A 26,510-nucleotide genomic window follows, 5' to 3' on the forward strand; every position below is an offset into this window, starting at 1 on the left:
ACCCCAATATCTCTTTGCTGCCAGTTCACATCCCATTAGCTTATTTATTCAAAAGATTTCTATACTGCCCTTCAACAAAGCTGCCAGGGTGGTTTACAAACAAAACAAAACAAAACAAAATACAAGAATCAGAATAAAATTTAATAAATTGCACCGTAATACATTACATAGCTGACAGAATAGAAACACCTTTGCCTGGCTATAGTAATAATATTGGAAGGTTCTCTCTCTGGTCACTCACCTCATATGGCAGGAAAACCTGGAGGGAGGCCTTTGAAAATTACTTCACTTCCTATGGGCTGGCTGGCATGGGAGGAGGAGATGTTTCTTCAGGAAAATGGGTCTGAAATTGTAGGGCCTTCCAAGTAAAGTGCCAGCGTTTTGAATTGGAGTTGTAAGCAGAACAGAAGCCACTGCTGTTCTTTCAACATCAGCAAGGTATGTTCCCACCAAGATCAAATATGATCAATAGAATTATTAATTGTTATTGCCTCAATGTACATCATTTTACTTGCACCGAATCTCTTTTGCCATTGACCCAGTTTGGACAAATCCTTTTGGAACCTTTGCAGAATGCACAATGCCTTTGGTATCAACTGATTTCAACAACAATTACTAATGGGCAGTTTTCAAAAAGCTTCTCACCACTTAAAGAAACACCCTGGATGATCAAAATTAGATATATGTTTTAATGTTAGAACTCAACAAGAGCCCACTAGAGAATGTGCCTGGCTTTTAATATAGCAGGCAGCTAAAATATATCGAAAGGTAAAGGTAATTTTCTGTGACTCCCTGTGGTCTGACCTTATCTTGTGTCCACTGACTAGACTATTAGCCAAGAACCCCTGACACCAGACTATTATGCCTGAAGCTTCTATAGCCTGAACAAACTCAATTGAGCAAGATTCAAAAAGCTTTGGATACCTGAACCAAGGAAATGCAGCAGATAAAAAGAAGTCCGTAGCCATCATATTGCTTTGTTTGCAATGGTATGAAAATACTGCTGAGGGAGGTCAGGTGCTCTCTTGCAAAAAAGTAGAACCTTTTAACAATCATGTTAAGCTGTTTCAGAGGAAGGTGTCTACTCAATTATTTGTGCTTTTCTGTCAATTTGCTCTTCCATTGTTCAGAACATAATAATCAATGCTGTTTATATTTTTAGCTGTCTTTTCATGCATAATAGTAGCACTGAAAATTCATAGAGCAACAGATTATATATATATATATATATATATATATATATATATATATATATATATTAAATATTAGGCTATCTTAAGAAGTAGGCTTCAAATACAACCAAAAGACACTTGGAAACAAACTTTTTCATAAGGGGCCCTTGAAAAATTAACAACAATAATAAAATATTTAACTTGCATTGCATGTCAAACACTCTGGGCTTTTAAGGAAGGTAAGGGATTTAATTTATGACTTGCTTTTATCTGCATTTGTTAATCAGATATATGGTTATTGTTTTGGTTTAAAGTATTGCTTTCCACATCCGGATCATATATGATGAAAGGGTAGTTCTAGAAAGATATTAAATGAATAAGTAATATATGAAGGGACACGGGTGACGCTGTGGGTTAAACCACAGAGCCTAGGACTTGCCGATCAGAAGTTCGGTTCGAATGCCTGTGACGGGGTGAGCTCCCGTTGCTCAGTCCCTGCTCCTGCCAACCTAGCAGTTCGAAAGAACGTCAAAGTGCAAGTAGATAAATAGATACCACTCCGGCGGGAAGGTAAACAGCATTTCTGTGTGCTGCTCTGGTTCGCCAGAAGCGGCTTAGTCATGCTGGCCACATGACCCGGAAGCTGTACGCCGGCTCCTTCGGCCAATAAAGCGAGATGAGCGCCGCAAATGGCCAAAATATTGGGAAATTCTAGAACAAGATGGAGATAGACTTAAATTGCAGAGTTTTGAGAAATTAAAGAATAAAGTGTGAGATTGGCTCCATTACTATCAGATAATGGAGGCATATAATTTGGACAAGAAAATTGGCTTCCAGGTGGAAAAATCAAAATTAGAAACAGAATTGTTAGAACCCAAAACAAAGAATTTGTCAAGAATGTATAACTTGCTGTTGAAATGGAACACTCAGGATGAAACGGTTAAATCTGCTATGATAAAATGGGCACAAGATGTTGGACATAATATCATGTTCGCAGACTGGGAACAGTTGTGGAGCACCGGTATGAAATTCACGGCATGTAATGCCCTAAGAGAGAATATTATGAAAATGATTTACAGGTGGTACATGACCCCAGTCAAGCTTGTAAAAATCTATCGTTTTTCCGATAATAAATGTTGGAAATGTAAGGAAAATGAAGGCACATTCTTTCACCTTTGGTGGACGTGCCCAAGGATTAAGGCTTTCTGGGAGATGATATATAATGAACTGAAGAAGGTATTTAAATATACCCTTTTGAAGAAACCAGAGGCCTTTCTCCTGGGCATAGTTGACCAATCGGTGTTAAAGAAGGATAGAACTTTCTTTATGTATGCCACAACAGCAGCAAGAATACTTATCGCAAAATATTGGAAGACACAAGATCTACCCACTTTGGAAGAATGGCAGATGAAGGTGATGGATTATATGGAATTGGCGGAAATGACCGGCAGGATTCGAGACCAGGGAGAAGAGTCAGTGGAGGAAGATTGGAAGAAATTTAAAGATTATTTACAGAGATATTGTAAAATTAAGGAATTTTAGAATAATGTTGGATTGGAACTAAGTGGTTTCTAGCTGTGATGGGTTAAAAGAATATGAAAAAATGGGTTTATATAAGTAAAAATCTAAGATTGTAATAATTTAAGAATAAGATCTGGGTAACAAAAAGAGGGAAAGAAATTGTTGAATTAATAATTTGATTTGGAATACAAAAAAGGGTGGTATGAGGAGGTCCGAGAAACAAGTAAATGAAAATAAGGAGATGGAAAGATTGATTGTTTTTAACAATTTTTGTTGGATATTTTTTCTTTTTTCTGTTTGTTTGTTTTTTGTAATGTAAAATCCTTAATAAAAATTGTTATTAAAAAAAAGGAGTTGCCGATCAGAAGGTCAGCGGTTCGAATGCCTGTGACGGGGTGAGCTCCCGTTGCTCAGTCCCTGCTCCTGCCAACCTAGCAGTTCGAAAGAACGTCAAAGTGCAAGTAGATAAATAGATACCACTCCGGCGGGAAGGTAAACAGCATTTCTGTGCGCTGCTCTGGTTCGCCAGAAGCGGCTTAGTCATGCTGGCCACATGACCCGGAAGCTGTACGCCGGCTCCCTCGGCCAATAAAGCGAGATGAGCGCCACAACCTCAGAGTCGGTCACGACTGGACCTAATGGTCAGGGGTCCCTTTACCTTTAATATATGAAGGAAGAACTCAGAAACTGTAAGCTTATTGTGGCAAGACTTTTAAAATGTTTGTAGTACCACACACACTATATATAAGGTATGTAATAAATAACAGTAACAATTTGATCACTTATTAATATAGCAATTAATTATTTAACTGCAGTTCGAATAGGCTTTGTATTGTGCTTATAACTAGTTTTATTTTATTTTAATTACCTTTAAAAAACACCATTTGGATTATATTTTGTAATTTGCACTATATAAACTGCCCAGAGGATGATGGATGGTATGTAAACAAACAAACAAACAAAATATAATACATGACTATTTAAATTCTAATATTTATTTTTAGATCTTGCATATTCAAATGTGATAGGTGAGAAATGATATGTTTAAAGTACTGCAAGAAAATAGCACTGAAGTTAAAAAGCGGGGGATCCCAATTCCCCCACCAATCTATATTCTGTATACTTTCCTCCCACCTTTCCTTTCCTCTTGTCTCTTTTCTTTTGCAACTGAAGCTGAAGAATGAGTGCCATCTCTTAAATAGCAGCTAATTATCAGGATTTGGACAGCAGTGGAATCTGTGACTATGTTCTCATTACTGCAGGGACAATTCTCTAAACAGCTCAGAATCCTATTGGTAAGAATCTCCCTGGAAGAAGAATTAAGAGCAAAGGGATCAGATAATTAGGATTAAGTAGGTTGACCTAGGGCAGCTAAGCAGTTAAAAAATTCTAAACATGTGAGGACCCAATATACTAGGGTGAGATGGGGTTTCTATGAATCAGATTAATTGGAATGAGTGGACAACTTCTACAGGTTCATTTGATAAAATGGAAAGGTTCTGTAGGAACTTTGCATAATTATACTCTAAACTTTTGCTGGATGCAGTGCTTAAAACCACCAGGCAGATGTTCTCAGTGAATTTAGTACTGGCACTGTTCCGAACTATATCTTCAGGAACAGAGAAGTTACTGGTACCTTCCCACAAATACTCAAAGCAACAAACAACTTTATCTGCTTCAATTTACATAATGCACTGAATCTTTTTTTCTTTTCTTTTTTGAAAAAATAAAACCTATATTCTTAAAATTGACCATTTAGGATTACATGAAAGTAATCTCTCTGTGAGATTTTGGTTCATCCATGGAAGGTGATCATCATTACAAACAGCATTCCTTATTATTGGTGCAAGGTCAACAAATAGCTACTTTCAAAAAATGAATCAATAGAGCCATTTCCTATGGGCATTTGATTAAGATTAGAGAGGATTTTGGAGACACACTATTAGAGTTCTGTGTAGATAGACAAAAATTGGTATTTATTATAAGAAGGAATATTTATTATAATGATTTGCACAGAGGGCAGCGAACAACTATGCTGGAATATCAGTAAAGGTGTTTGGAAATTATTCTCTGGAAAAAAAATAGGTCAAGTGTAGTTCAGCAAACTTTTGCTGACTTTAACTCAGCCAGAAGCAATGAGATTTTTCACACATAAAATTAGACTTTCACTGGAAACCTTCAAGATTATACATTTTCACTGCTTTCCACTTTTTTTGTAATTTGGTCTGGGAAAGCCAGGTTGAATACAGCCTTCGGTCACTTATATACAAGCACTTTTTATCCTTTTATCCTTTGCAATGGGAAGAGTGTAAATGTGCCCTTTCCTATTCCCTATAAACTAGTGCCTAGCACAAGCAGGCTTGTCATTTCAGAAGTAATTGGTCAGCACTGAATGACAAAATAGAAGTAACAACAAAAAAAATTCCTTCCAGTAGCACCTTAAAGACCAACTAAGTTAGTTCTTGGTATGAGCTTTCGTGTGCATGCACACTTCTTCAGATACACTGAAACAGAAGTTTCCAGACCCTTCTATATAGTGAGAAGGTGGGGAGGGGTATTACTCAGAAGGGTGTGATGAGCCTGTTGACGACTCCTAACGACTGCAATAGGTATTACAGGAAGAAGCAAGGGGTGAGAAGGTGAAAAGTGGCTTTGTCATGTATAATGAGATAAGAATCCAATGTCTTTGTTTGTGCTGGTATTGTAAGTGGTCAAGGGGCTAGGCAATACTGGGCGGGTGGAGAGGTGTATTTCATATTCACTTGGAATATCTATCCAAATCTCTGTTTAAAAATCATTTGTGTATGAATGCAGGCAGCTGCAAGGCCACTGAACACTGGCAAACATTCTTCTTTTTTTAAAAACTTCTTTTTATTCATTTTCTATACCCAAACAACAAAAAAGAAAAAGAGAAATAAACAACACACACCAAAGAAAAAAGAAAACATCAACCAAAACAAAAAACATAAACAAACCAGAAGACAAACATTAATTAACAACAAATAACGGTTGACTTCCCTCCATCTCGGTTTTGGGTCATGTAAATATTAATTCCATTCTGCAGTTTTTCATTTTATAACATCTACACATTGCAAGAGTTATATTAAACCTACTCTAGAGTTTGTTTCCATGTATGTTATAAATTTGGTCCAATCGTCAATAAACTTTGTAGTTTTTTGCTGTCTGATATTCTGCGTCATTTTTGCCAAATTCATATATTCAAATAATTTAATTTGCCAATCTTTAACGGTCGGGATATTTGGGGTTTTCCAATTTTGTGTTAACAGAATCCTGGCAGCTACAGTTGCGTATTGAAACATTATATGATCTTCTTTCTTAATCTCATCTCCGATCATTCCCAGAAGGAAGGCTTCGGGTTTTTTAACGAAGGTGTATTTAAGTATTTTTTTTAGTTTGTTGTATATGGATTCCCATTTTTTTTAAACTTCTTCACACTTCCACCACAAACACTGGCAAACATTCTAACTGCTATAGGGAGACAACAAGTCACAAGATTTTAACAAGTCATGAAAAACAAACAGTTTGGGGAAAACACCACACCTAGGTTAATCTAAGATGTGGGTGCTGGAGGACAAATGGGCAGGCAGAGAGCTGGTGCCAGGATGGAACAGGATGAAAATCTTACAAAGGCCCTGAGGATTGAGTGTTGATGACAAAAGGTCTGGAAGGGCAAGGGAAGAAGAGGCGAGTGCTAGGAAAACAATGTTGCTAAGGGCTGTGTAAGCAACTGAGAATGATGCTTAAGGAAGTTAAGGGTGATACTTTTTCAAATAGATCTCCTTCTGTTGCTGAGTATCTGCTCTACCAGATATTTATTTTCCAATAACTGCCACAAATCCTTAAGGTTCATCTTCTTGTTTAGGTATTTATTTAATTATAAAGGTTGCCCCGCAATATCTCTCTTCCTTTTTCTTCCTTGTGTTCTATAGCATGATTTAAACAAGAGGAGGTCATATTAACCACTTTGAGATTTTTCTTTAGTCAAGAGTTATATAAATTGTATTAGATATATATAGAGAGAGAGGGAGAGAGAGGGAGAGAGAGGGAGAGAGAGAGAGAGAGAGAGCACTTACATGAGAGGAAAGGGTTGCAGCTTGGTGGAAGAGCACATACTTTGCATGCAAAAGGTCTACAGTTCAGCCCCCAGAATCTTTGGGTAGTGCTGGAAAAGACTCCTGTTTGAAACTGTGAAGAGCTGCTATCATTCATCATACATACAACTGAGCCAGATGAAGCACTTGGCCGACCTGGTGTAAGGCAGATTCCTGTAGTATTACCATGCAGCTGCCATCACACTGAAAGGGCACCTACTGCATGACCTAAGCCTCAACCTCTCTATTTATTAGAATGCAGGTAACTCACATAATAAGTGAGGGTTTGGTTCTCAGGGGTCCATGTGTATACACAAAAACGTGTAAAGCCAGAAACTCCATTTTTCTTTAATTTTTTTCTGCAGGAAATCCCAGTTTACCATCAGTGTCCCTACAAGAATCATGTCCATTGCCTACCATGTGATGATGTCCTTATATGTAGAGGTTTTTAGATTTTTTTCTTTTCCCCATACAAAATAAGAAACTGAATTCAGTACCTTTTGTTAAAAGACAACAATCAGGAGAAAAGACCATGAAAGAGCTACTTCATAAAAGTTTTATCTCCTTTAGAAGGCCATATACACAGGGGAATATTTTTTTACTTTGTATCAACTATAAGGCTTTTATTGTAACGAGTGAAGTAAATTAAATGGGATTTCCTAAGCAAAGCATGTTCATGACACAAGGGAGCTGTGATATCTAAAAAATCATAATTTGACAAGAATTCTGGGCATCAAGAGTATAAGTGAGTAGGAACTATTTGTTAATTATCATCTGTTCCCTCTGATTGCAAATGTACAGAATTTATCAGTCACTAAAGCAGAAATAGAATTGGCAGAGGGAGATAAAGAATAGAAAAAGATGACTGACTGAACGGCTAAGAAAGGCAAATGCTGAACTTAAGTCATACTTTAGTTTTATCTGTGCTGCATAGAATCACAAAATTCTTGGAGAATGAATGGCTACATTTGGGAAGACTTTTAAAAGTATTTTTTAAAGAAAAAACATGAATAGCTTCCACTCCTTTCACCTCAAGGGAGTATTATATATGTTGAAGATGATACCCACCCTCTACGGGAAGGCAATGCTTATCTAGTGACAGTGAGAAACTACTGCAGTCCAGGATGACTAGCTCTCCTTAACACAATTTATATGTAAAAGAGTATGGTGAGGATGTTAAATTAATACAACCATTGTTGAGAAATTGGGAAGTTTGCCATACTTGTACACTTCATATTCTTCCTGATGGCTGTAAAGCAGTGTACTCAAGGGATTCTCCCTGTTCCTAGGCACATAAATGTCCACCTTCAATTAATTATTCCTCTGGGAGAAGGGCACCATATATACCCCAAACACACCTGAGCAGCATGTGTTAACCAACCCAAAGGAGAAGTATAACAAAGACCTTAACTGAATATACAGCTAAGAACAGAAAACGAAGAGGGAGAAAATCAGAAAAAGGGGTATCTCGGAGGAATCCAGTCAACTAGTGATGAAAGGTAGTTCAGATTTACTACTTTCACCAGGAAAAACAGAAACTAGCCAATTCCAGTTTGTTCCGTTCAGGGACCTAAAGGAGTCTGCTCACTGGGATATAAAAATAAAAGTTCCAGTCAGGATGGGTTGTGCTCTGCCTGCGGTTCTCAGAATTATCAGGATTATGTTATGATTTCCATGTTTAGAGCACAAGAAGTGGAGTGTCTGGAAAGCTGTAGGATTTTAGTAGACAGACAATCATTGCTCTCACCCATTGTGCACGACTACATTCTTGATAATACAGGTCTTGCTCCCAATGTTCACATAGAATTATTTAAGCTGTCTAGAGGATGTGGCATAATTCTCCATTCCACCTTGAAAGACTGGTACAGAAAGGCCCTGGTACCATCTGGCCCTGAGGGTCATTAGGCTGGGAGATAATATTCATCATGGGATCAAATAATGACTATGAGTGCCCCCACCCTTATATTATAATTATAGAAAGTGAGATGAGAAACTAGATCTCATATATGTTGTGCAAGTGACTTAGCTGCCTATTTCCCCATGCCTGAAAACATTTTGAAAACATGATACCAAAACTCCAACATCCACACTAGAAGAATTAATGAATAACTATTTTTGTTTTTTTCAAACCCACTAATTAAATACAAAGATTAATTATTCTCCAAATACCAAAGGATTAAACCCACTAATTGCACAACTAATAAAATGTGTGTCTCTTGATTAATAAACCTCAGAGCTTCCAGTGCATGACATAAAAATTTATATCTACCAAGCTCAAATACACAAGGGTAAGGATATATAACATTAAACCAACATACAATTAGCAACACTTTATTTTAATTATCTTTGGGTACTATTAACATTGGTCCTGTAGTTCATTTTTCATCATGGATTACTCCTTAAAACTGCTTGTGTAGATTAATTCTGGAAGTATTGGCACTTTTTTTTTAAACCAAGCTGTAGCACAAAACTGGAATCAATGAAGAAATCCTATTCTGTGACCTTCCTATAGCCAGGTTTACTGTGGGCTTCCCTCCTCCCTCTTCAAGGCAATTGACTATAATTGATAAAAAGCTATGACTTCATTAAACAACTTTCTATCATCAAAAATGAAATGAAGAACTGAAATAGCTACACGGACACAGGTGAAAAACTAGGCTAACAGAACTTTTTGGAAATATATTGGAAAGTATATTGGAAAGAAAGGTCTGCATGGAACATCAACCCACTAAGTAAATACTGTATTGACCTTTGAAAGGGCGGGGGGAGCAGTCATACTAGTAAGCAGAAGTTGTACATATTCTGTGAACCAAAGTTAAGATATGATAACACTTGCAACTTATGAACGGATTGCTTACAGATGTAGACTTTGTAAGGACAAATATAATGATATTTGTAATATCATATAATGATATTTATAGTTATTAAAAATATAGTAGGTTATAAATAACAATATATGTATTTGGATAATAATAACAGCTATATGCCTATATACTACACAAAAATGCATGAAATAGTAGTTATTTGCATATATATTGATACAACTTTTCTTTCTTTTCTTCAATATGCAATTACAATTTTTACTTTATTTTGTTCAACTGAAATACTCTCAATAATTTTTTTAGAAATAGTTAAGTATTGACTTTACAAAGTGATGTACACAAGAGCATGAAGCTATGTAATATAATTATTTGCGGCATAATAAATGGACAAGAAATGATCGAGTCTCTTTAAAATGGGGTGTTAAAGATTTGGATAAAGAATCTGAGCTGTGTGTGTCCGTCCAGTCTATCATTTTCAGGCACATATGTTGAAATAGAACTAGCATTTTCTTGACAAGTCACCCTTGGGTTAAATAAATGGGCACCTCAGAATCTCGTAGGCTTGGTCCCCATTCGCCATCAAAATGATTATTATTATTTATTAAATTTGTATACTGCACTTCATCCATAGATCTCAGGCCGGTTGAATCTCCCTTGGGAGAGCTTTCCACAAACAGGGAGCCACTGCAGAAAAGGCTCATTCTCATGTAGCCTCCCTCCAGACCTCTTGTCTGGAGCACAAAGATGATGATCTCAGGGTCCGGGTAGGTACTACGGTCCTGAGCCGATTAAGGCTTTATAAGTCAAAACTATCACTTTGAATTGAGCTTGGAAGCTAAGTGGCAGCCAGTGCAGTCAGGCCCGGATCAGTTAACATGCTCAAACTGTCTTGCCCTGGTGAGCACCCCAGCCACTGAATTCTGTACCAGTATCAGAACCATCTTCAGAATATCTCACCTACAGGTTGCCAGAGGATAGACAACATCCCTGTCCAGACAGGAGCACAGCTAGGCCACCAGCTGAAGCTGATGGAAGGCACTCTGTGCCACTGAGCCCACCTGAACCTCAATCAACAGCAAAGAATCCAAAGCTACCCCCAAGCTGCATACCTGTTCCTTCAGAGGGAGGGTAACCCCATCAACAGCCAGCCAGATGGGCGGAGTATAAATAATAAAATTATTATTATTATTAACATCCCCCATCCATCTGTTCTAGGGAACCACCAACTAAGCCCTTATTGAAATGGATCTAGAAAAGCAGTTTCCTCCAAGAGCAGGCTGATTTGTTCTGCAACCACCCACTCAAGAACTTTGCCCAAGAACCACAACACACAGCTCTGGGAGCAAATGCACTAATACCACCTATTAAACCCCAAGCACACTGTTGATGTGCAACTGGCAACACTACTGTGACTTGTGGAGTCCCCCACTCCCACCTACTCCCTATCCCCCAAGAACAGTACTTCTGTCTTGTCAGGATTCAACCTCAATCTGTTAGCCACCATCCATCCTCCAACTGCTTCCAGGCATTCACACAGGACATTCACTGGTTCTGATTTAAAAGAGAGATAGAGCTGGGTGTCATCTTCATACAGCCCAAACCCCCTGATGATCTATCCCAGCAGTTTCATATAGATATTAAAAAGCATGGGGGCAAGGACGGAACCCTGAGGCACCCCACAAGTGAGAGCCCAGGGGTCTGAACACTCATCCCCCAACACCACTTTCTGGACACGGCCAAGGAGAAAGGAGCAGAACCACTGTATAACAGTGCCCCCAGCTCCCAGCCCCTCTAGATGATGCAGAAGGATGTTATGGTCAATGGTGTCAAAGACCGCTGAGAGATCCAGCAGAACTAGGAAACAGCTCTCACCTTTGTCCCTAGCCCACCGGAGATCATCGACCAGCGCAACCAAGGCAGTTTCAGCCCCATGGTGAGGCCTGAATCCCAAGTGGAAGGGATCCAAATGGTCCGCATCCTCCAGGCGTGCTTGGAGTTGTTCAGCAACCACCCACTCAGTCACCTTGCCCAAGAACGCTAAATTTCAGACTGGGCGATAGTTGGCATATTGGCCGGGTCTAAAGATGTTTTTTTAAGAAGCGGTTTAATGACCGCCTCTTTCAGCGGGTCTGGGAAGGCTCCCTCACAGAGGGAAGCATTCACCCACCCTGCAGAATCCATCACCCAGCCCTTCCCGGCTCGCTTTTATTAGCCAGGATGGGCAAGGATCAAGGAGACAGGTGGTCAGTTTCACTCGTCCAAGTAGCCTGTTCACATCCTTGGAGGTAACAGATTGGAACTGATCCCATGTAACAGGACTAGACAGAACTCTAGCACTCTCCCACCCCAGCCCTGCTCCCACGGTGGAGTCTACCTCCTTCTGAATCTGAGCGACTTTATCTGCAAAAAACTTTGCAAAAGCAGTGCAGGAGATCTTGGGGTCCCTACCAGGCCCCGGTGACGAAGGTGGTTCCAATAGATTGCGAACCACCTGAAAGAGTCTCCTGCTGCTGTTTTCTGCAGATGCTACAGAGGCGGTGAAGAAGGTTCTCTTCGCCATGTCCACTGCCACTTGGTAGGCTCGACGTTGAGCTCTAGCCCGTGTCTGGTCTGATTCAAAATGAGTTTTCCACCACCGGCGCTCTAGCTGTCTCAACGATTGTTTCATCACCCTAAGCTCCGGGGAAAACCACGGGGCTGTCCGGGCTCCATGCAACCAGAGAGGGTGCTTTGGAGCCAGACAGTCAATAGCCCTGGTTAAATCCGCATTCCAGCAGCGAAACTTAAGCCCTCTGGTTGATAGATGCTTTTACTACTCCAGTCAGTTGCAGCAGCATTGGTAGCAGTTAAGGAATATAATTCCTAGACCTGGGTGCATCAGGGGTTTGCTGGGGCCCTCACTCCTTGCACTAAGAAGACGGAAAGGTAGGAAGGATACAATGGAGCCCCTTTGTGATCTTTGCCCTAAAATGAACACTTGAAACTATATCGTAAACTTAGACTTCTGTATTGTAGTCTCTGTGGGTCTGAGCTAGTCTCAAGCTTGAAACAAGTTAAATTTATTTATGAAGTTTCTTTTTAAGGATATATGATCCTTGACATTAGAGAGAGATCATTTCAGTGGTTCCAATGAAGAGTATTTCACTCATCCTGGTTTAATGAATCGTGATCAAAAAATACTTTGTACCAAGTGCTTAGGTGAACTGAGAAAGTTAAGATTTATACTGCTCTACGATTCAGTACCAATAAAAGTGAAGACCCCCTTATGCAAAAGCTTCCTTTTTATCCTACCTCCAGAGCCTTCAGCCGTTCCAGCAATAATTTTGTCTTTTCCTTTTCCTCGTCAGCGCTGCTGTTTTCATCCCTTGAATCTTTATCTACTGACATGCAAATGTCTTCCACCGCTGTTTTAGGACACTTGCTCTCGTGAGTAAAGGTTTCCTAAAAGATCAATGTATTTTTTCATCAGTAAAATGGTAAAAACAATACATAGAAAAAGCAATGTAATTATAATATCACACGTACACACATTGTAGGCATCTTTCGAAACTTTGTGGAAGTGTGACACCTAATATACATGGAATAGCATCCTGCATATATTTAAATATATACACAATGTATAACCTGCAATGAGACATTGCATTTTCCTGAATTATCATTTAAAATGACAGTACTCATTGTCCATTGTTTCTTTCCTTTCCACAGCTTTCTATTACAACCACCACAACCAAAAACAATGGCCCTTTGTCCTCTCATCTTCTCTCCAATGTAGTATTCAGAAACACAAAATAGAAGCTATCATCATCAAGATGTGAATTCCTCCCTCACCCCACTGTACAACCAAAGCTGCCAGTTGCAGGAATAAAGAAAGTCACAATGTGAAAAGAAAACATTACACATTTAGAATTCCTAAGGTCAAAGGTTATATTTTAATCCTGCAGTTAGCCCATGAATGCATCGTGTTTTTTGCTTTGCTAAGTAGCCAATGTGTTCTTTACCAAGGTCTTGAATTAAGACCTTGCTCATGCTCGAGTTAGGTGGAAAATTTGCTTGGCTCACATTTTAATGTGAATCTACTGAATTCACACTTTCTGAACCAACGTGCAAACCAAAACATGGTTACCCTTTGAAAATTAATACTTCTCATAATTCTGTGATACAGTTTTCTAGTTAAAATATGATTGCTTACAAAAATACACTTTTGGCTGAAGAGCAGGGTACAAATGCTCTAAATAAATAAATAAATATTTTTCAGATGCGAGTGCTGTAAACAACTGTGCCCACCCACTGGCTAAAGTCTCTTTGATCACATGGAGGCTTCTGCTTGTGGTAAATAGACAGGCAATTTTCGCTGATTCTTCTCCTCTACAGTCCTCTATACACCCCACAAGAAAAAAATCAGTTGAGGATTGGTGGACTCTTTCAAATAGCATGGAAGGAGCTGCAGAGAAAAGGGAGAATCAGCTAAATCACTTTCTGATCCTTGAAGCTTCAACTGGATTAAAGAGCCTTCTGTCAGTAAAGGAGCATAACTGGATACAGCCCAGTGTATTTAGGTTTCTAACTCCTTTTGTATTATGATAGGTATTTCTGTTAGTTAAACCCTGTCATACAGATGCCTCCCATGTTTAGCCTATATACTGTGTTTCCTTCCAGAGGTACCAGCAGAGATATTAATAATTCCTATTCACAAAATATTTGTATATGCTTCGAGCCATACCAGCTTTGGAGTCAAATATTGGAAAACAGTCATAGTATTCCAAAATACTCTCAGGCCTCTTTTGATCATGAAAATGTTTGGAACACCACATGTCCAGCTCTTCCTATCTTTGCATCTTTTCCCCATCCCTCCCCTTCCACTAGCTTCCTTTGCTGTTCCTTTCTGTTGTGCAAGTTCTCGTCTACACATGCACTGAACAAGATTACAGACTGGATTGTTGAGGGGCACACAAAAATGTTATTTTCCACCTGCGAGACCAAGGTGGTGCAGTCTACCACCCCAGGATTCTGCCCCATGTATAGCATAGCTGCCATCTCCCTGGATAAGGGCTTGCCTTTTTTGCTTATATGACCAAATGCCACGTACACTGGTAATTACATGGTATTACCATGCTTTTCAAACTACCAAATCTCCAAAAGGATATTGTTATTCAGCACACAAACAAAGCTGTTAAGGAAGAAAACAACATGACTAAACATAGCTGCATGTTACTCTGAATTGGAGCTAATAATTAAAACTTGTCTGACAATCCATTTACTGTAAAGCAATTAAAATAAGCACATTCATTCAGGCATACATTAAAAAATAATAATCAAACAACAGTTCATAGTAAGTGCCATTCAAACACTGACCACAAGGTACAAGATAGAAAGCCAAAATGAATAAATGCTAGTGTCAGGCAAAAGTTCTCAGAAAGACATTTCACTGAATTCATATGTTTTTCAAATGATGGCATATACCATGACCCCAGAATTTTGCCAGAGAGTTGGGATAAAAGAGACTTATTTTCAAAGTGCATGGCAGATACGTATGACTTATAGTTTTATAGAAAGCAATCCTTAGACAAAGTATAATAAATAAATAAATACTTCTAGGCCTTTTTTTTTTGGCACGTAGCCCAAGTTAGCAGAGTTGAAAATTCGCACTGAATGTCAACTAAATAAGAAATACATTGGGGGCGCATATGGCACAAAAGTAATACTAGAAAAAGTTGATGCTGAACAATTTTATAGAAAACAAACAGAACAGAATGAAATAACAAATAAAAAAGGGACACAGGTGAGCTGTGAGCTTTCAATGCCAATCACTTTTCTCAACAAATCAATAGAAGATGTGCAACTGTGTTCAATACACGTATGTGCAGATTAATTGCAATTTGCCAGTCCCATCATTACCACAATAGAGGTCTGTGGCCTGACCAGGATATTCATTTTTCAAATTAAATCTGCAGTTGTACTAAAACAACTAGTCTCATTTCTAATAAAACATGAATAGTATCAGGCTATAAGAGTACTGGTTAACTACTAATGACTTTAAAAAGACATATAATATGTGTGACATTGCTACTAGATTTCTCTGCAGCAGGATGAAGTTTCCATGGGGATAAATTTTGTAGGAGAACATATTGTCCACCTGTATATAACTGGTCTCTCTGACAAAATCCTAATTAATAGGAGAGCCCATGGCCTTCACTGTGACATGTACTTCTGGCTCATCAATTAAAGACAAAACCATCTCAATGCACTGAAGACTATAACACATGGTGTAATGTAGTTTTTGATTTGACTTATGGCACACTTAGTAAAAAGGATTGGTCACCACTGAATTATTCTGATTATTAGCATTTGAATGTCAATCAAATAATAGACACTTAGTGTCAGCCTTTCATCTTAACCAAAGACAGCTTCTGAGACAGTTAATGTCACACTATTTAAGATGCTACACTAGTCAATGCCACTTAATCATGGCTATCTTGAAAATTTCCTCTTTAACATATTTGACAGGATTGTTACATTTAGAGTAATTGGAACTGTAATTCTGCCCCAACCTTCTGTTGTTTTAGAAGTCCATGCCATTCTTAAGTCATATGGATAATCTACCATGCAGACCAAAGAAACAAAACAAAAAAGCAAAAGCAAACATATTTATCAAAACAGGCCAAGGCCAAGTCATAAATTGTAAATTAGTGTAAAGCTCCAAGTTACTGTTAAATTCTGAAATGTCACTATTTCAGGCCCAAATTGAAATAGTTCAGGGATTTCTTTTGACTGTTATAAACTCCAGAGCACTGATCTTCCTCCACCTAAGCCAAATATTATTTGGTCCTTTAATACTAAATTATAACATTATGATATTCCCATTTTCTGAAGAAAAGGATAATCACATTGAAAGGAGGGTATCACTCTTTCATTACAACGAGGGATATAGTTCTATGAACAACCTAATTTTGTAGTTCTCATTGGTGTTCATTTGCAGTCACTATTTATTTACAAGATTTACATGCCAATCTTTTAGAGTATAATAGCCCCTTTCAAAGCAGCAAATAGGAATTCATAACAAATACAATAATCACCATTAACACAATCTCATTAAAATTATCTTACACCCCCTTAAAACTGAGCAGCAGCACTTAATTAATTATACCAACTGCAATTAATAAAAAAAGCACAATGAAATAGAAAGGTTTAAAGTTTTTTTCTTCGTGAAATATCCTCTACTGATAGTGTGAACAAAGATGAGGAAAGGGATTTAGGAAGAAACTAGATCAGGAATGGAAGTTTGTTACCACATCACTGAATCTTTTGAGCACCTGTAAGGGGCAACCTATTCCTGACAGACAACTGTGCAATGCATTTTCTGTATATCTATTTTCAACTCTGCACAGATTTGCACATTTTAAAAGCTTGCCCTTCTTTATTAACTTACAACGCTTCATTATTCAGTACCAGATGGCTACAATTTGTACCGTCCCTTTTCTATCACGGTGGAGGAGCAAGCAGTTTATATCAAAAACTGAAAAGGTTTTCGGGTGGGGGTACGACGCAATTGAATCAAGGCTATTTTAAAGGCCACTGCCAGCTGGTATCTAAATAGCTAAAAAGGACAAGAAGCATGTTTATTCTCTTCCACTGTGCGCTATCTTTTTATAAGGCCTACATGCTACTTTGTCCTAGTCCTAACCCTGTTAGCTCCTCAGCAGCCACACACTTCCAATGCAGCTTAGCTTGAAGTGCCATAGTGGCACTTCAAACTGGGCCATTGGTCCACCTAGCTTAGACTTGCCTGTACTGAATGGCAGTGACTTTCCAAGGTTTCAAGCTGAAGTCCTTTGCAGCTCTACCTTGAAACACCAGGGATTTATCCTGGGACCTTTTGCATATGCTCTACCACTGAGCAGTGTTCCTTCTCTAAGATCTTCACTCTTTCTGAACCTTTAAGCTAGGGTTGGTGGTGCATGTCACCAATGGTTCATGCCTACACCTGACTCCTAACTTGGTCCTTTTCATAAAATGGTTTAATCCCATCAGCAGTTGCTGGGGGGCAGGGGAGTCTGAGGGATTGGTGATCAAAAGGACATAACTTGATCTGAGATGATTAAGGAATGGCTGTGCCCTAGGAAAAACTAGTGGTGCATTCAGCAGCATCTTCAAAGGTGGGACTGTGAGATGGATAATAGGGAAATTAAGAGGAGTTTAGGTCCAAAAATAATATATAAGAGAAAATAAAGTATATAGCCAAGGAAGTGAAGACAGATATGGGGAGAAAAAGAACTTAATGGTAAATGAAGGACATGTCAACAAAATACAAGGCAAAGGAATAATAAGGATTGAAAATAGGAGAGAAATGTAAGAAAAACAAAAGCATTGGAGTGAAGTATTGATTTTTAATAAGCAGCCTATGTAGGCATTGGGGTTATCAAGGGGGAAGAGTTTGTTGGGAGGCTGTAGCGTGTTTCCACCTGGAGCCTGCTAATCTGATTGGAGTTATCTGTTCTCCTCTTCAGATACTTTAAAGCTTGGTTCTTGCCAGACGTGTGGGCCTTCTGGCATGAGCCAAAGGGCAAGAGCTATGGGGCTCTGGGCTCTTTGCCTCGGCCTTGTTCCCCTGTTATGAGAAATAGAAGCTGAGGCCGGTGTACTCCTCAGAAGGGACAGTGAAAATGAGATATCTTAAGAATACCACTAGGAGACAAGACATCAAAGACAATCTGTATCTTTTGTGGAACCTGTTGACCCACTCTCCAAAAGTAACATAGAAGTGATTTATTTCTCTTGGGGTGAAAAAGACTAAAAACGATGAAAGATCTTACTGGGATCACGCTGTTGCTCTGCATGAAGACACGCCTTTAAAGAGAGAATATGATGCTCAGCAACTCTTTTTCTGATAGTTTGAATCACTATGAGCTTGCATTGAATTGTATAATAATTGTTTGAGGAATTTGTTTTATTTACATGCAAGTCTGTTTAAATATTATGTTGATTTACAGTGCTATTGCTGCTGTTATGAGCTGCTTTGAGCTCAACGTTTGTTGTTGGAAAAGTGGAAAAGAAGTAATAAAATCAAAATCAAATCACCAATCCTTTCAAAAGATCTTCTGAGGAATATATCTCTGTTATTGACTCATAAAAAGTTCATGAGGTTAGACGGAGTGTAGGGAGAAGAAATAATAAGAGCATATTCAAAAATCATGCTGTGAGAAAGTGGGGAGCGAAGACGAAACCCCAAAGCTGAAACACAACACAAAGTTCTCAGTAGCAAGCAAAGCCAGCAGACTGTCTGGTATTGTACCCCTGCGTGAAAAGCATGGGACTTCATTTTCTATGAAGGCTTACTCTATAGTTAGCTTTCTCTCTCATAGGATCCTGCCCATGATTTATTTGGTGGGTAGATGAGGAATGCATGAGATGAGTTGCCAGTGTGTCTGTAATAATCATGCTATTTCATTGTGAGGAATTCTCATATTGCTGTAAAGACAAAGCCCACATAGGTAATGTAGGGAACTGTCTTAGCCAGTGTGGTGTAGTGTTAAGAGCAGCAGGCTAGTAAGCTGGTGAATTGGGTTTGATTTCCTCCTGCTCCACATGCAGCTGCTGGGTGACCTTGGGCTAGTCACACTTCTCTGAAGTCTCTCAGCCCCACTCACCTCACAGAGTGTTTGTTGTGGGGGAGGAAGGGAAAAGGAGATTGTTAGCCGCTTTGAGACTCCTTAGGGTAGTGATAAAGCGGGATATCAAATCCAAACTCTTCTTCTTCTTACACTGAAATGTTGGCCCATCTAGCTCAACACTGCCTACATCAGAGGTGAGTAACCTCTTCCCTGGCAACACCCCTCTCCCCAGGCTACCCCTCTCACTGGTCCTGCTCTGTGCCCTCATTTAGTTGATTTGCCTGGCTGTAATGTCCATTGAACTGTGCTAATATCTCTTACTTGCCTGGGTGGATGCACATGTATAGAAACCTCTGTTTTGTGACTGGAATGTAAGATACTAAACAAAACCAAGAGCCACAGTTCCTGCACAATCCACATTTTGCCTTGGACCCCTGCCCACCACTGGCATGTGGCCGTCTGAAGGCTGCTCATGGGGGAATATGGCCCACAGGTTGAAAAATGTTCCCCAAACTTGGCAGACAATGACTGGCAGTGGCTTTCAGATTTTTAGACAGCAGTCTTTTCCCAACTCTGCCAAGAGATGGAGAGGTGTGAATCAGCTCTACCCATGGAGCTATAGCTATTCCCCTAATATACCTGGAGGCTTTAGCAGTTTGCTACTAATTCTCAAGTCTTATTTTATTCGCAGAATCATCTGTTTTGTTCCAAAGGTCTTATTGTCCTTAGGCATTGCTTAGATTAGTTTGTTATGGCCTTGTACAGATTTTTCAACCTGAGATATTCTGATATGCCTCCTGAATTTTTAGCATGTGGACTTTTTATCTCCCTTCTTACTATTCCATATCAGGAACACTTGAAGTGAAGAAATACATTTTATGCACTCCAATCCAAGCTATGCATTGGAACCTCTGGTGAATTTCAGGGCTGTCTTCAGTTCAGTTCTTTGCAGAGTATATGATGAGGAGGTTTCTGCACCCTCCATGTTTCTATTTTCTGAGTGAACTTAAAATTGTAACCTTTTCTCCTTATTAAAGGAAAACCTTTCAGACTGCTAACACTATTATCCAGGGCTAAATAGTATGTTGTTATTAAAATGCTAAACTAGTTATGAGCACTAGCTAACTTGGAAAGAAAATCAGAATTCACAGTATAAAAGTCCACAGTATAAAAGTACTGATTTTACTTACCTATTCTGAAACCTGCATGTAGACACCACTGACTTCCTTTCACTATTATTATTACTATTCCCTTCACATTCTTATGGCAACAGAGCAGAACACAATATGTGTTTGCTTTAGACAACCTATCACAGATGCAAGAATAATGTTTTCTTGTATAGCTAACTGTTTTTGCTCAACACAAGCTGCTGAAAATTTGAAGCAAAAGAAAAGGATTTAGATAAATCAGAAGGTTTGAGAGAAACAGTCTAAATTGTTCACAGTTTAACATTACTGCTGTCAGGCAAGAACACATAAAACTCCTCTTTTTCATCTCTGCATTTGACTTACAAAGTATACACAGAGTGAGCAGTAAAATCTCCTAGATTAAACGCCTGTGATGGATAAGAGAACAAAGTGTTTTCTTTATGTCTCTAATATGAACCTACAACCAGTGGCATATCAATCTAAATCTACTTCACATTAGTCTTCACTCAAACTACTTCTAAATATTGCAGGGTATCATCCTTATTGAACAGCTCTGCAGAGCTACATTAATAAATTTTCTGACGATGCTTTTATTGCCTCTTCCATCCATCAGCAACATTTATTTCTGTTGAAAAACGTTCAGTCCTAAGAGGTACTTTGACTAAAAGGAAGCAACAGAGTAAAATGAAATATTTAGAAAAGTTCAATACTAATGTTAATTAAATCTGTTAAACAGGGAACAGCTCTTATTAATGCTGATAGTGAAAAACACTTCTCTAGATCACCCCTTCAAATGCAGCTATAATGAGCATTTACATGACCAATGGCCCCAGGAACAGTCTGTTTCCTAGTGCTGTCCTTTTTTCTGCAGGAAATAATTACTCACATCAATGGAAGTACCATCATTGTATTTTGTGCTTATGTAATTAGCAAAGAACTATTAAGACAACATGAAAACAGAAACAAAACAAAACACAATGGCCACCTAAATGAAGGCTCAGGCATGAGAGCATCATGTGTGCCATCAATAGCAGCAGTGATGAGGCCTGGTGCATGTCAGTGAATGATCACTAAGAGGAGGCATTCTGCAATGGAGTCAAAGCATTGTTTATCTGTAAAAAGACTTCAGAAGGAAGAAAACTACAGACAAAGCAACCTGGTAGGTCAACTATGCTTTTTTTCTTCTAGAAGTTTGGTTCTCTAGTTTTGACTTCTTTCATTCAGCACAAAGTTTGGATTCCAATTTTATGCCAGTGCCATAACTCGTCATTTCTACTTTCAGGGCCGACTCTGCTCTGTTCCCTAAGCCAAACTCCTCTCTTCTGGAAAGACAGCCCCTTTGTGGGAGATTCTGAAAGCCTGAGCATAAAATAATCTTCTTCTATTCTTCATCTATCATCCTGAGAACAGGCCTAGTAATTACACTGTGTTTGCTTCCTTTCTATTTCTTACTACCATCAGCAACAAGTCAGAATAGTGGGTGGGAAACCTGAGCAAGATGTGCAACATTTTGGTGTTGCCTTTTCTGCTTCTGTTCACAAGAAGCAGAAAGAAGCAGGTTCTCCCAGGCTGATTAAGGAATCTATGGCCTTTTAAACTGGGGTTGGGAAGGGCGCTGGTTGGTTCTTTTCGTTACTATGTTGTGCATTTTTATTTTTATTTTTTATAATGTAAACTGCCCTATGATCCTCAGGTGAAGAACACTATTGATATTTAATAAATAAATAATTTCCTAACAATACTACTTACAGCCTCATTCAATTCCTAGTTACATACATTCTCCTTGCATATTTATGTGAAAAGATAAAACTATTATTTTATCTTCTATCCAACACCAGTCCTGATGCTTAAAATCAACTATAAATATGAAGCAGAGAGGTGCCAAATGAACAGCTTTTGTTTCCATGTGTTTTGCATATTAAATGTGAATATTTATTTAATTCAAAACTGAAAGCAAGCTCATTTACCTTTTTAAGATTTAATTTTCACTTGAAGCTGCCTCATTTTTAATCAGAAAATTTTGCATACTGCATCAAACCTCTGTGAGCAGAGCCACTTTTCAAGTTCATAATGGAACATCAAAGACCCTGCCATGAATATATTTGCACAGACACCAATGAAGGTACCCTTTTTTCTATTCTGAGAGGTGTGAAATAATATTGTCTTTCTTTTCAAGATAGGGAAATAAGTTACAAAGAGGCAGAAATTGTATGGCTTGTCCAAGATCACAGGGGAGATATGCACTGGAACAAGGAATTGTTTGCACCAGAAAGAGCTTCGAAATGAAGTTGAAAACTATAGCCATGAAATCATAAGCAGTAGGTGCTAGGGGCGGGGGAGGAAACTAATGCTCAGTTGCTGCTCCCTCTATAGCTTTAGCTTTGCCTGAGAAGAATACCTCAGCAAAAGCACCTGATGCGCTGCCAAACATTTTCAGAAGCAAAACTTTAATTCCAGTTTTCAAAGCTTAGCTTCTATACTTAGTGGCCTAGTTAAGCTTAACTATGGTTTTAAAATGAATGCACAACTTACTGGTGCAGCAAGCTAACATTACAACCACTATGCTCCTCCCTTGCTTCCCCTGCACTGCCAGAACCTAAGCCATTACCTGAATCTGAACCTGGACACCTGTTTTGCTTTTCTCCTAAGCACCATGAGCTGTTACTAACGTTTGTTATTTGCTTAACACTTCTGGTTCCTTTGGTGGAAACAAATCCATGCCCATTTTCAGATATGAAGTTAAGCCATGGAAGGAGTGGGGGAAGAATGAAGCAACCCTGATTTTAGTCCCATGGACCAGCATGCTGCACATTCACCTTGAAACCATGGCTTGGCTCCTTGCAATGTGGCAGCAAAAGAAGCAGGGGAGAGTGATTCTAAGCCTCATGCACCATGCTGCATGCTCATCTATAAATGCTTTACTCTAACTTAAAGTGATACATGGACTAGCCCAGTCTTAAGGATAGAAGTAACATAGACTGCAAAAGACTATGTGCCACTGGCATGTTGCCACTGAGCAGTAGTTGTGAAGAGCCTATGTGTATATTACTTGTCTTTACATGCAGCAGATGCAATGGTGCCTTGCCTTCAGGAACCCGTTACAGTCAGTGACATCTGCACCAGGCCCAGTACTGGAAGACACATCATCTTATCCTGACTCACCAGGTAATTAGGGATCCACATTCCACTCCCTCCTTGACCACAACTCAGGAACACTAGGGGGGTAATTCAACCAAGTTTCACTCAGAGTAGACCTATAGAAACTAATGGACCTAACTTAGTAATGCTCATTAATTTAATGTGTCTAATGTGAACAACCCTTAGTTGAACACCACCTATAGTCCAGCTCGTACCCAAGTGCCAAGCTTGGACAATGCTAGATGAGCTCCACAAAATGTAATCAATATATAGAAAATGTACAACATGCTGTATTTAATCTCTCCATATTCAGGTAACTTTGCTCTTAGTTACAGTGCTATACAAAGTCAATCCAGGAGTAACTGAGCGTTATATTATTTGTGCCCATGACTCAAAAATTAATGTATATGGCAAAAGCGTAGTTTATAAACTTATGTAGTTACCACAAGCAAGTCCTCAAAACTTCCTATTTTTAAAGAAGAACTCTTGACAAGGCCTAACAAAACAATGATAACACACGCATGTTTCCGTGCACATCTGATTACTATTCCACTGACATGACTACCGTGCAACATTTAAAGTTCATTAGCAGCAATATTTATTCTAGAGTCAGGGATATTGATATTGTAATAAGAACTCAGTTTTATATATCCCAGAACAATAATTAGGTTTGAGAAGCAAAAAACAAATATGCAGCTGGTGGTCAATAGATCAAAAGTGTTTATTGCAAAGAAGTACCTTTTATGACTACTCAAATACTAATTTGAACAGGCTGCACACAGTAAAACTAACTTAGCATGGTGTGAGGTAATATAGAATAGTTTCATCAGCTCTTGCTGAGAGCCATATTCAAAACAAACACCCTGCGTTTCCTCATTTCTTCCTATAACACTTGATCAAAAACAAATTGGAAAACTAGTCATCATAATTTAACTTAGAGGTGCATTTTACTAATGTCCTTCATTATGGCACTGATAAGAAACATTATGCAACTTCTAAAAGGCAGCACTGACACTTAATTAAAATGACAGTACAATCCTAAGATCCTGCAAACAGCCTTCCAGGAGCTACAAAAGATAGCAGATATCTTTCACTGTGAGAAGAGAGGGAGGTCCACCTTTGGCCACCTCCTTATAGCATCAACTGTTACTGCTGAAGGTAACAGAAATGATCTTGCTGTGAATCAGGAAATACATGCTGCTGAGGATGCTTAAGGGCTTTTGTAAAAAAAAAAAAAATGTCGTATGCCACCATGAACATGGTTTACTATGGAAAGGTGGCATACAAATAAATGATGATTATGATTATCGGCTGAAATATCCACTATTGCTTCTCCACTGGTGTTATGATGAAGGGCAACAAGGGAGCATTCCAGGCTTTCTGCATACTTTCTTATACGTACTTCTGCTCTGCACATATGACTATTTATACATCCACTTGTGTGCACATGGTCCTTATAAACACTTGCAAACTACACACTATCTATTTGCATATACATACATACTAGAACTAGTGTTCTCTACACATATACACATATGCATAATCAACATGCTTACTCATACCCATAAAATGCAAACCTGCTTTGGATGGTGGTGTACTACCTTTGAAACAGAAAGTCTGTAGTCTGGGAGTGCTACTGTTTGTTGCTACAGGCCCAGGTGACTAGGAATACTTTCTGTCAGCTTCAGCTGGCAAGATAGCTGTGGCAGTTTCTGGACCAGGGTAGCCTGGCCATTGTTATCTATGAACTGGTAACATCCAAATCAGGATACTGCTTGTTCTGGTGAACAATGTGGCCACAAAATTTTGCACCAGCTGAAATTTCTGAATCATTTTAAGAAGCCGCCCCATGTATAAATTGCATGCATATGCCGCAAGCCCCACATCCCCATGAACGTCTGCATGCATGCACTTCACACACAGAGATATTAATAAACTTAAATACATGTTCACGTGAAAGCGCTGAAGAGTTCTTCACAGCTACCTCCTGTCTTTGCCCAGCCGTCACGTTAATTCCCCTCTGTCTCCATGCATACTTTCCCCATCTGTCTGCCTTCTCTTCCCTCTTTCTCTCTCTATTCTCCAAATGTCGAAATTGCCTTTCCCTTTCCTTGTCATGCAGTCTCAAAAAATCATGACTTCTGATAGCTCTGAGAAACAGCCTTTCAGAGAGGTAACAGTTCTAAGCGTCACTTTTAATCACCTCTTCCTCGGCTGTGCTTTAATACACTTCTGTGGTTCCCATGGCCAACACCTTGCCTCTTTCTCACTTAGTTCACACTTTGTGGCTAGTCTTCATAAAGGGTACTTTCTGCCTCAAATATATTTTTGACAAACATCTGAAGATGAAACTTTGTATCAAAGCCTAAATCATCTGCCTCCAACCCCACACACATTATACTATCCAATTATTATATCAGTTACCATAAGTGGACAATTGAGCTTACTGATATCAGTATTACCTGATAAGCTTTTATTACAGTAACAGGTTTTTCGCTGTTTGCCTCTGGTGATCCTTGACGTTGCAGTAGATTTCTCACCGTTTCTTCCATTCTATGGACAAGGGGTGGGGGAGAAGGGATAGAATTTGTAATAAATAATCTCATTGTAGAGGGATCATTTAAAGTACTGTTTTTCAGTCAAAGGAAGAACATATTGTTTCATGTCTGTGAATGTACATATGCAGGCACATATCATGCAAAATATGAAACAAATACAGCATTTTTCTTTATTTTTATCATCAATATGCTTCACCCCCTATCCAACAGTGGTGCCCACTAATGGAAAGCAGCTCCAGACCATTGGGAAATCCTCAAGAACCTGGTGGGAAGCAGCATGGGGCTACTCAGAGGGAAGGGAATAGTGTCAAAAAGTAACCATCCTCCCTTCTTCAAAAGCTCAATCATGAGTGCAAGGACACCAGACGGATTCCACCTGAAGTTATGAGCCGTGGGATGTACAGTGGTACCTCGGGTTACATAAGCTTCAG

The 26,510-nt window shown here is 38.9% G+C and overlaps 1 protein-coding gene across 11 annotated transcripts in view; it reads right to left on the reverse strand.

Annotated features, from left to right (window-relative positions):
* The window catches only part of NCKAP5 (NCK associated protein 5), a 617,165-nt gene that overhangs the window by 175,169 nt on the left and 415,486 nt on the right, over positions 1–26,510 (reverse strand). For all 11 annotated transcript variants that reach the window (XM_081921458.1, XM_081921453.1, XM_081921455.1 and 8 more), the window contains 2 exons: positions 25,984–26,074; positions 12,919–13,068 (listed from right to left, as the gene is read on the reverse strand). In XM_081921458.1, coding sequence (XP_081777584.1) covers positions 12,919–13,068; positions 25,984–26,074 — 241 coding nt within the window. The remainder of the gene's footprint in view (positions 1–12,918; positions 13,069–25,983; positions 26,075–26,510) is intronic.

Source organism: Podarcis melisellensis (assembly GCF_964234715.1).
Source record: "Podarcis melisellensis genome assembly, chromosome: 1".
Taxonomy (NCBI): Eukaryota; Metazoa; Chordata; class Lepidosauria; order Squamata; family Lacertidae; genus Podarcis; species Podarcis melisellensis.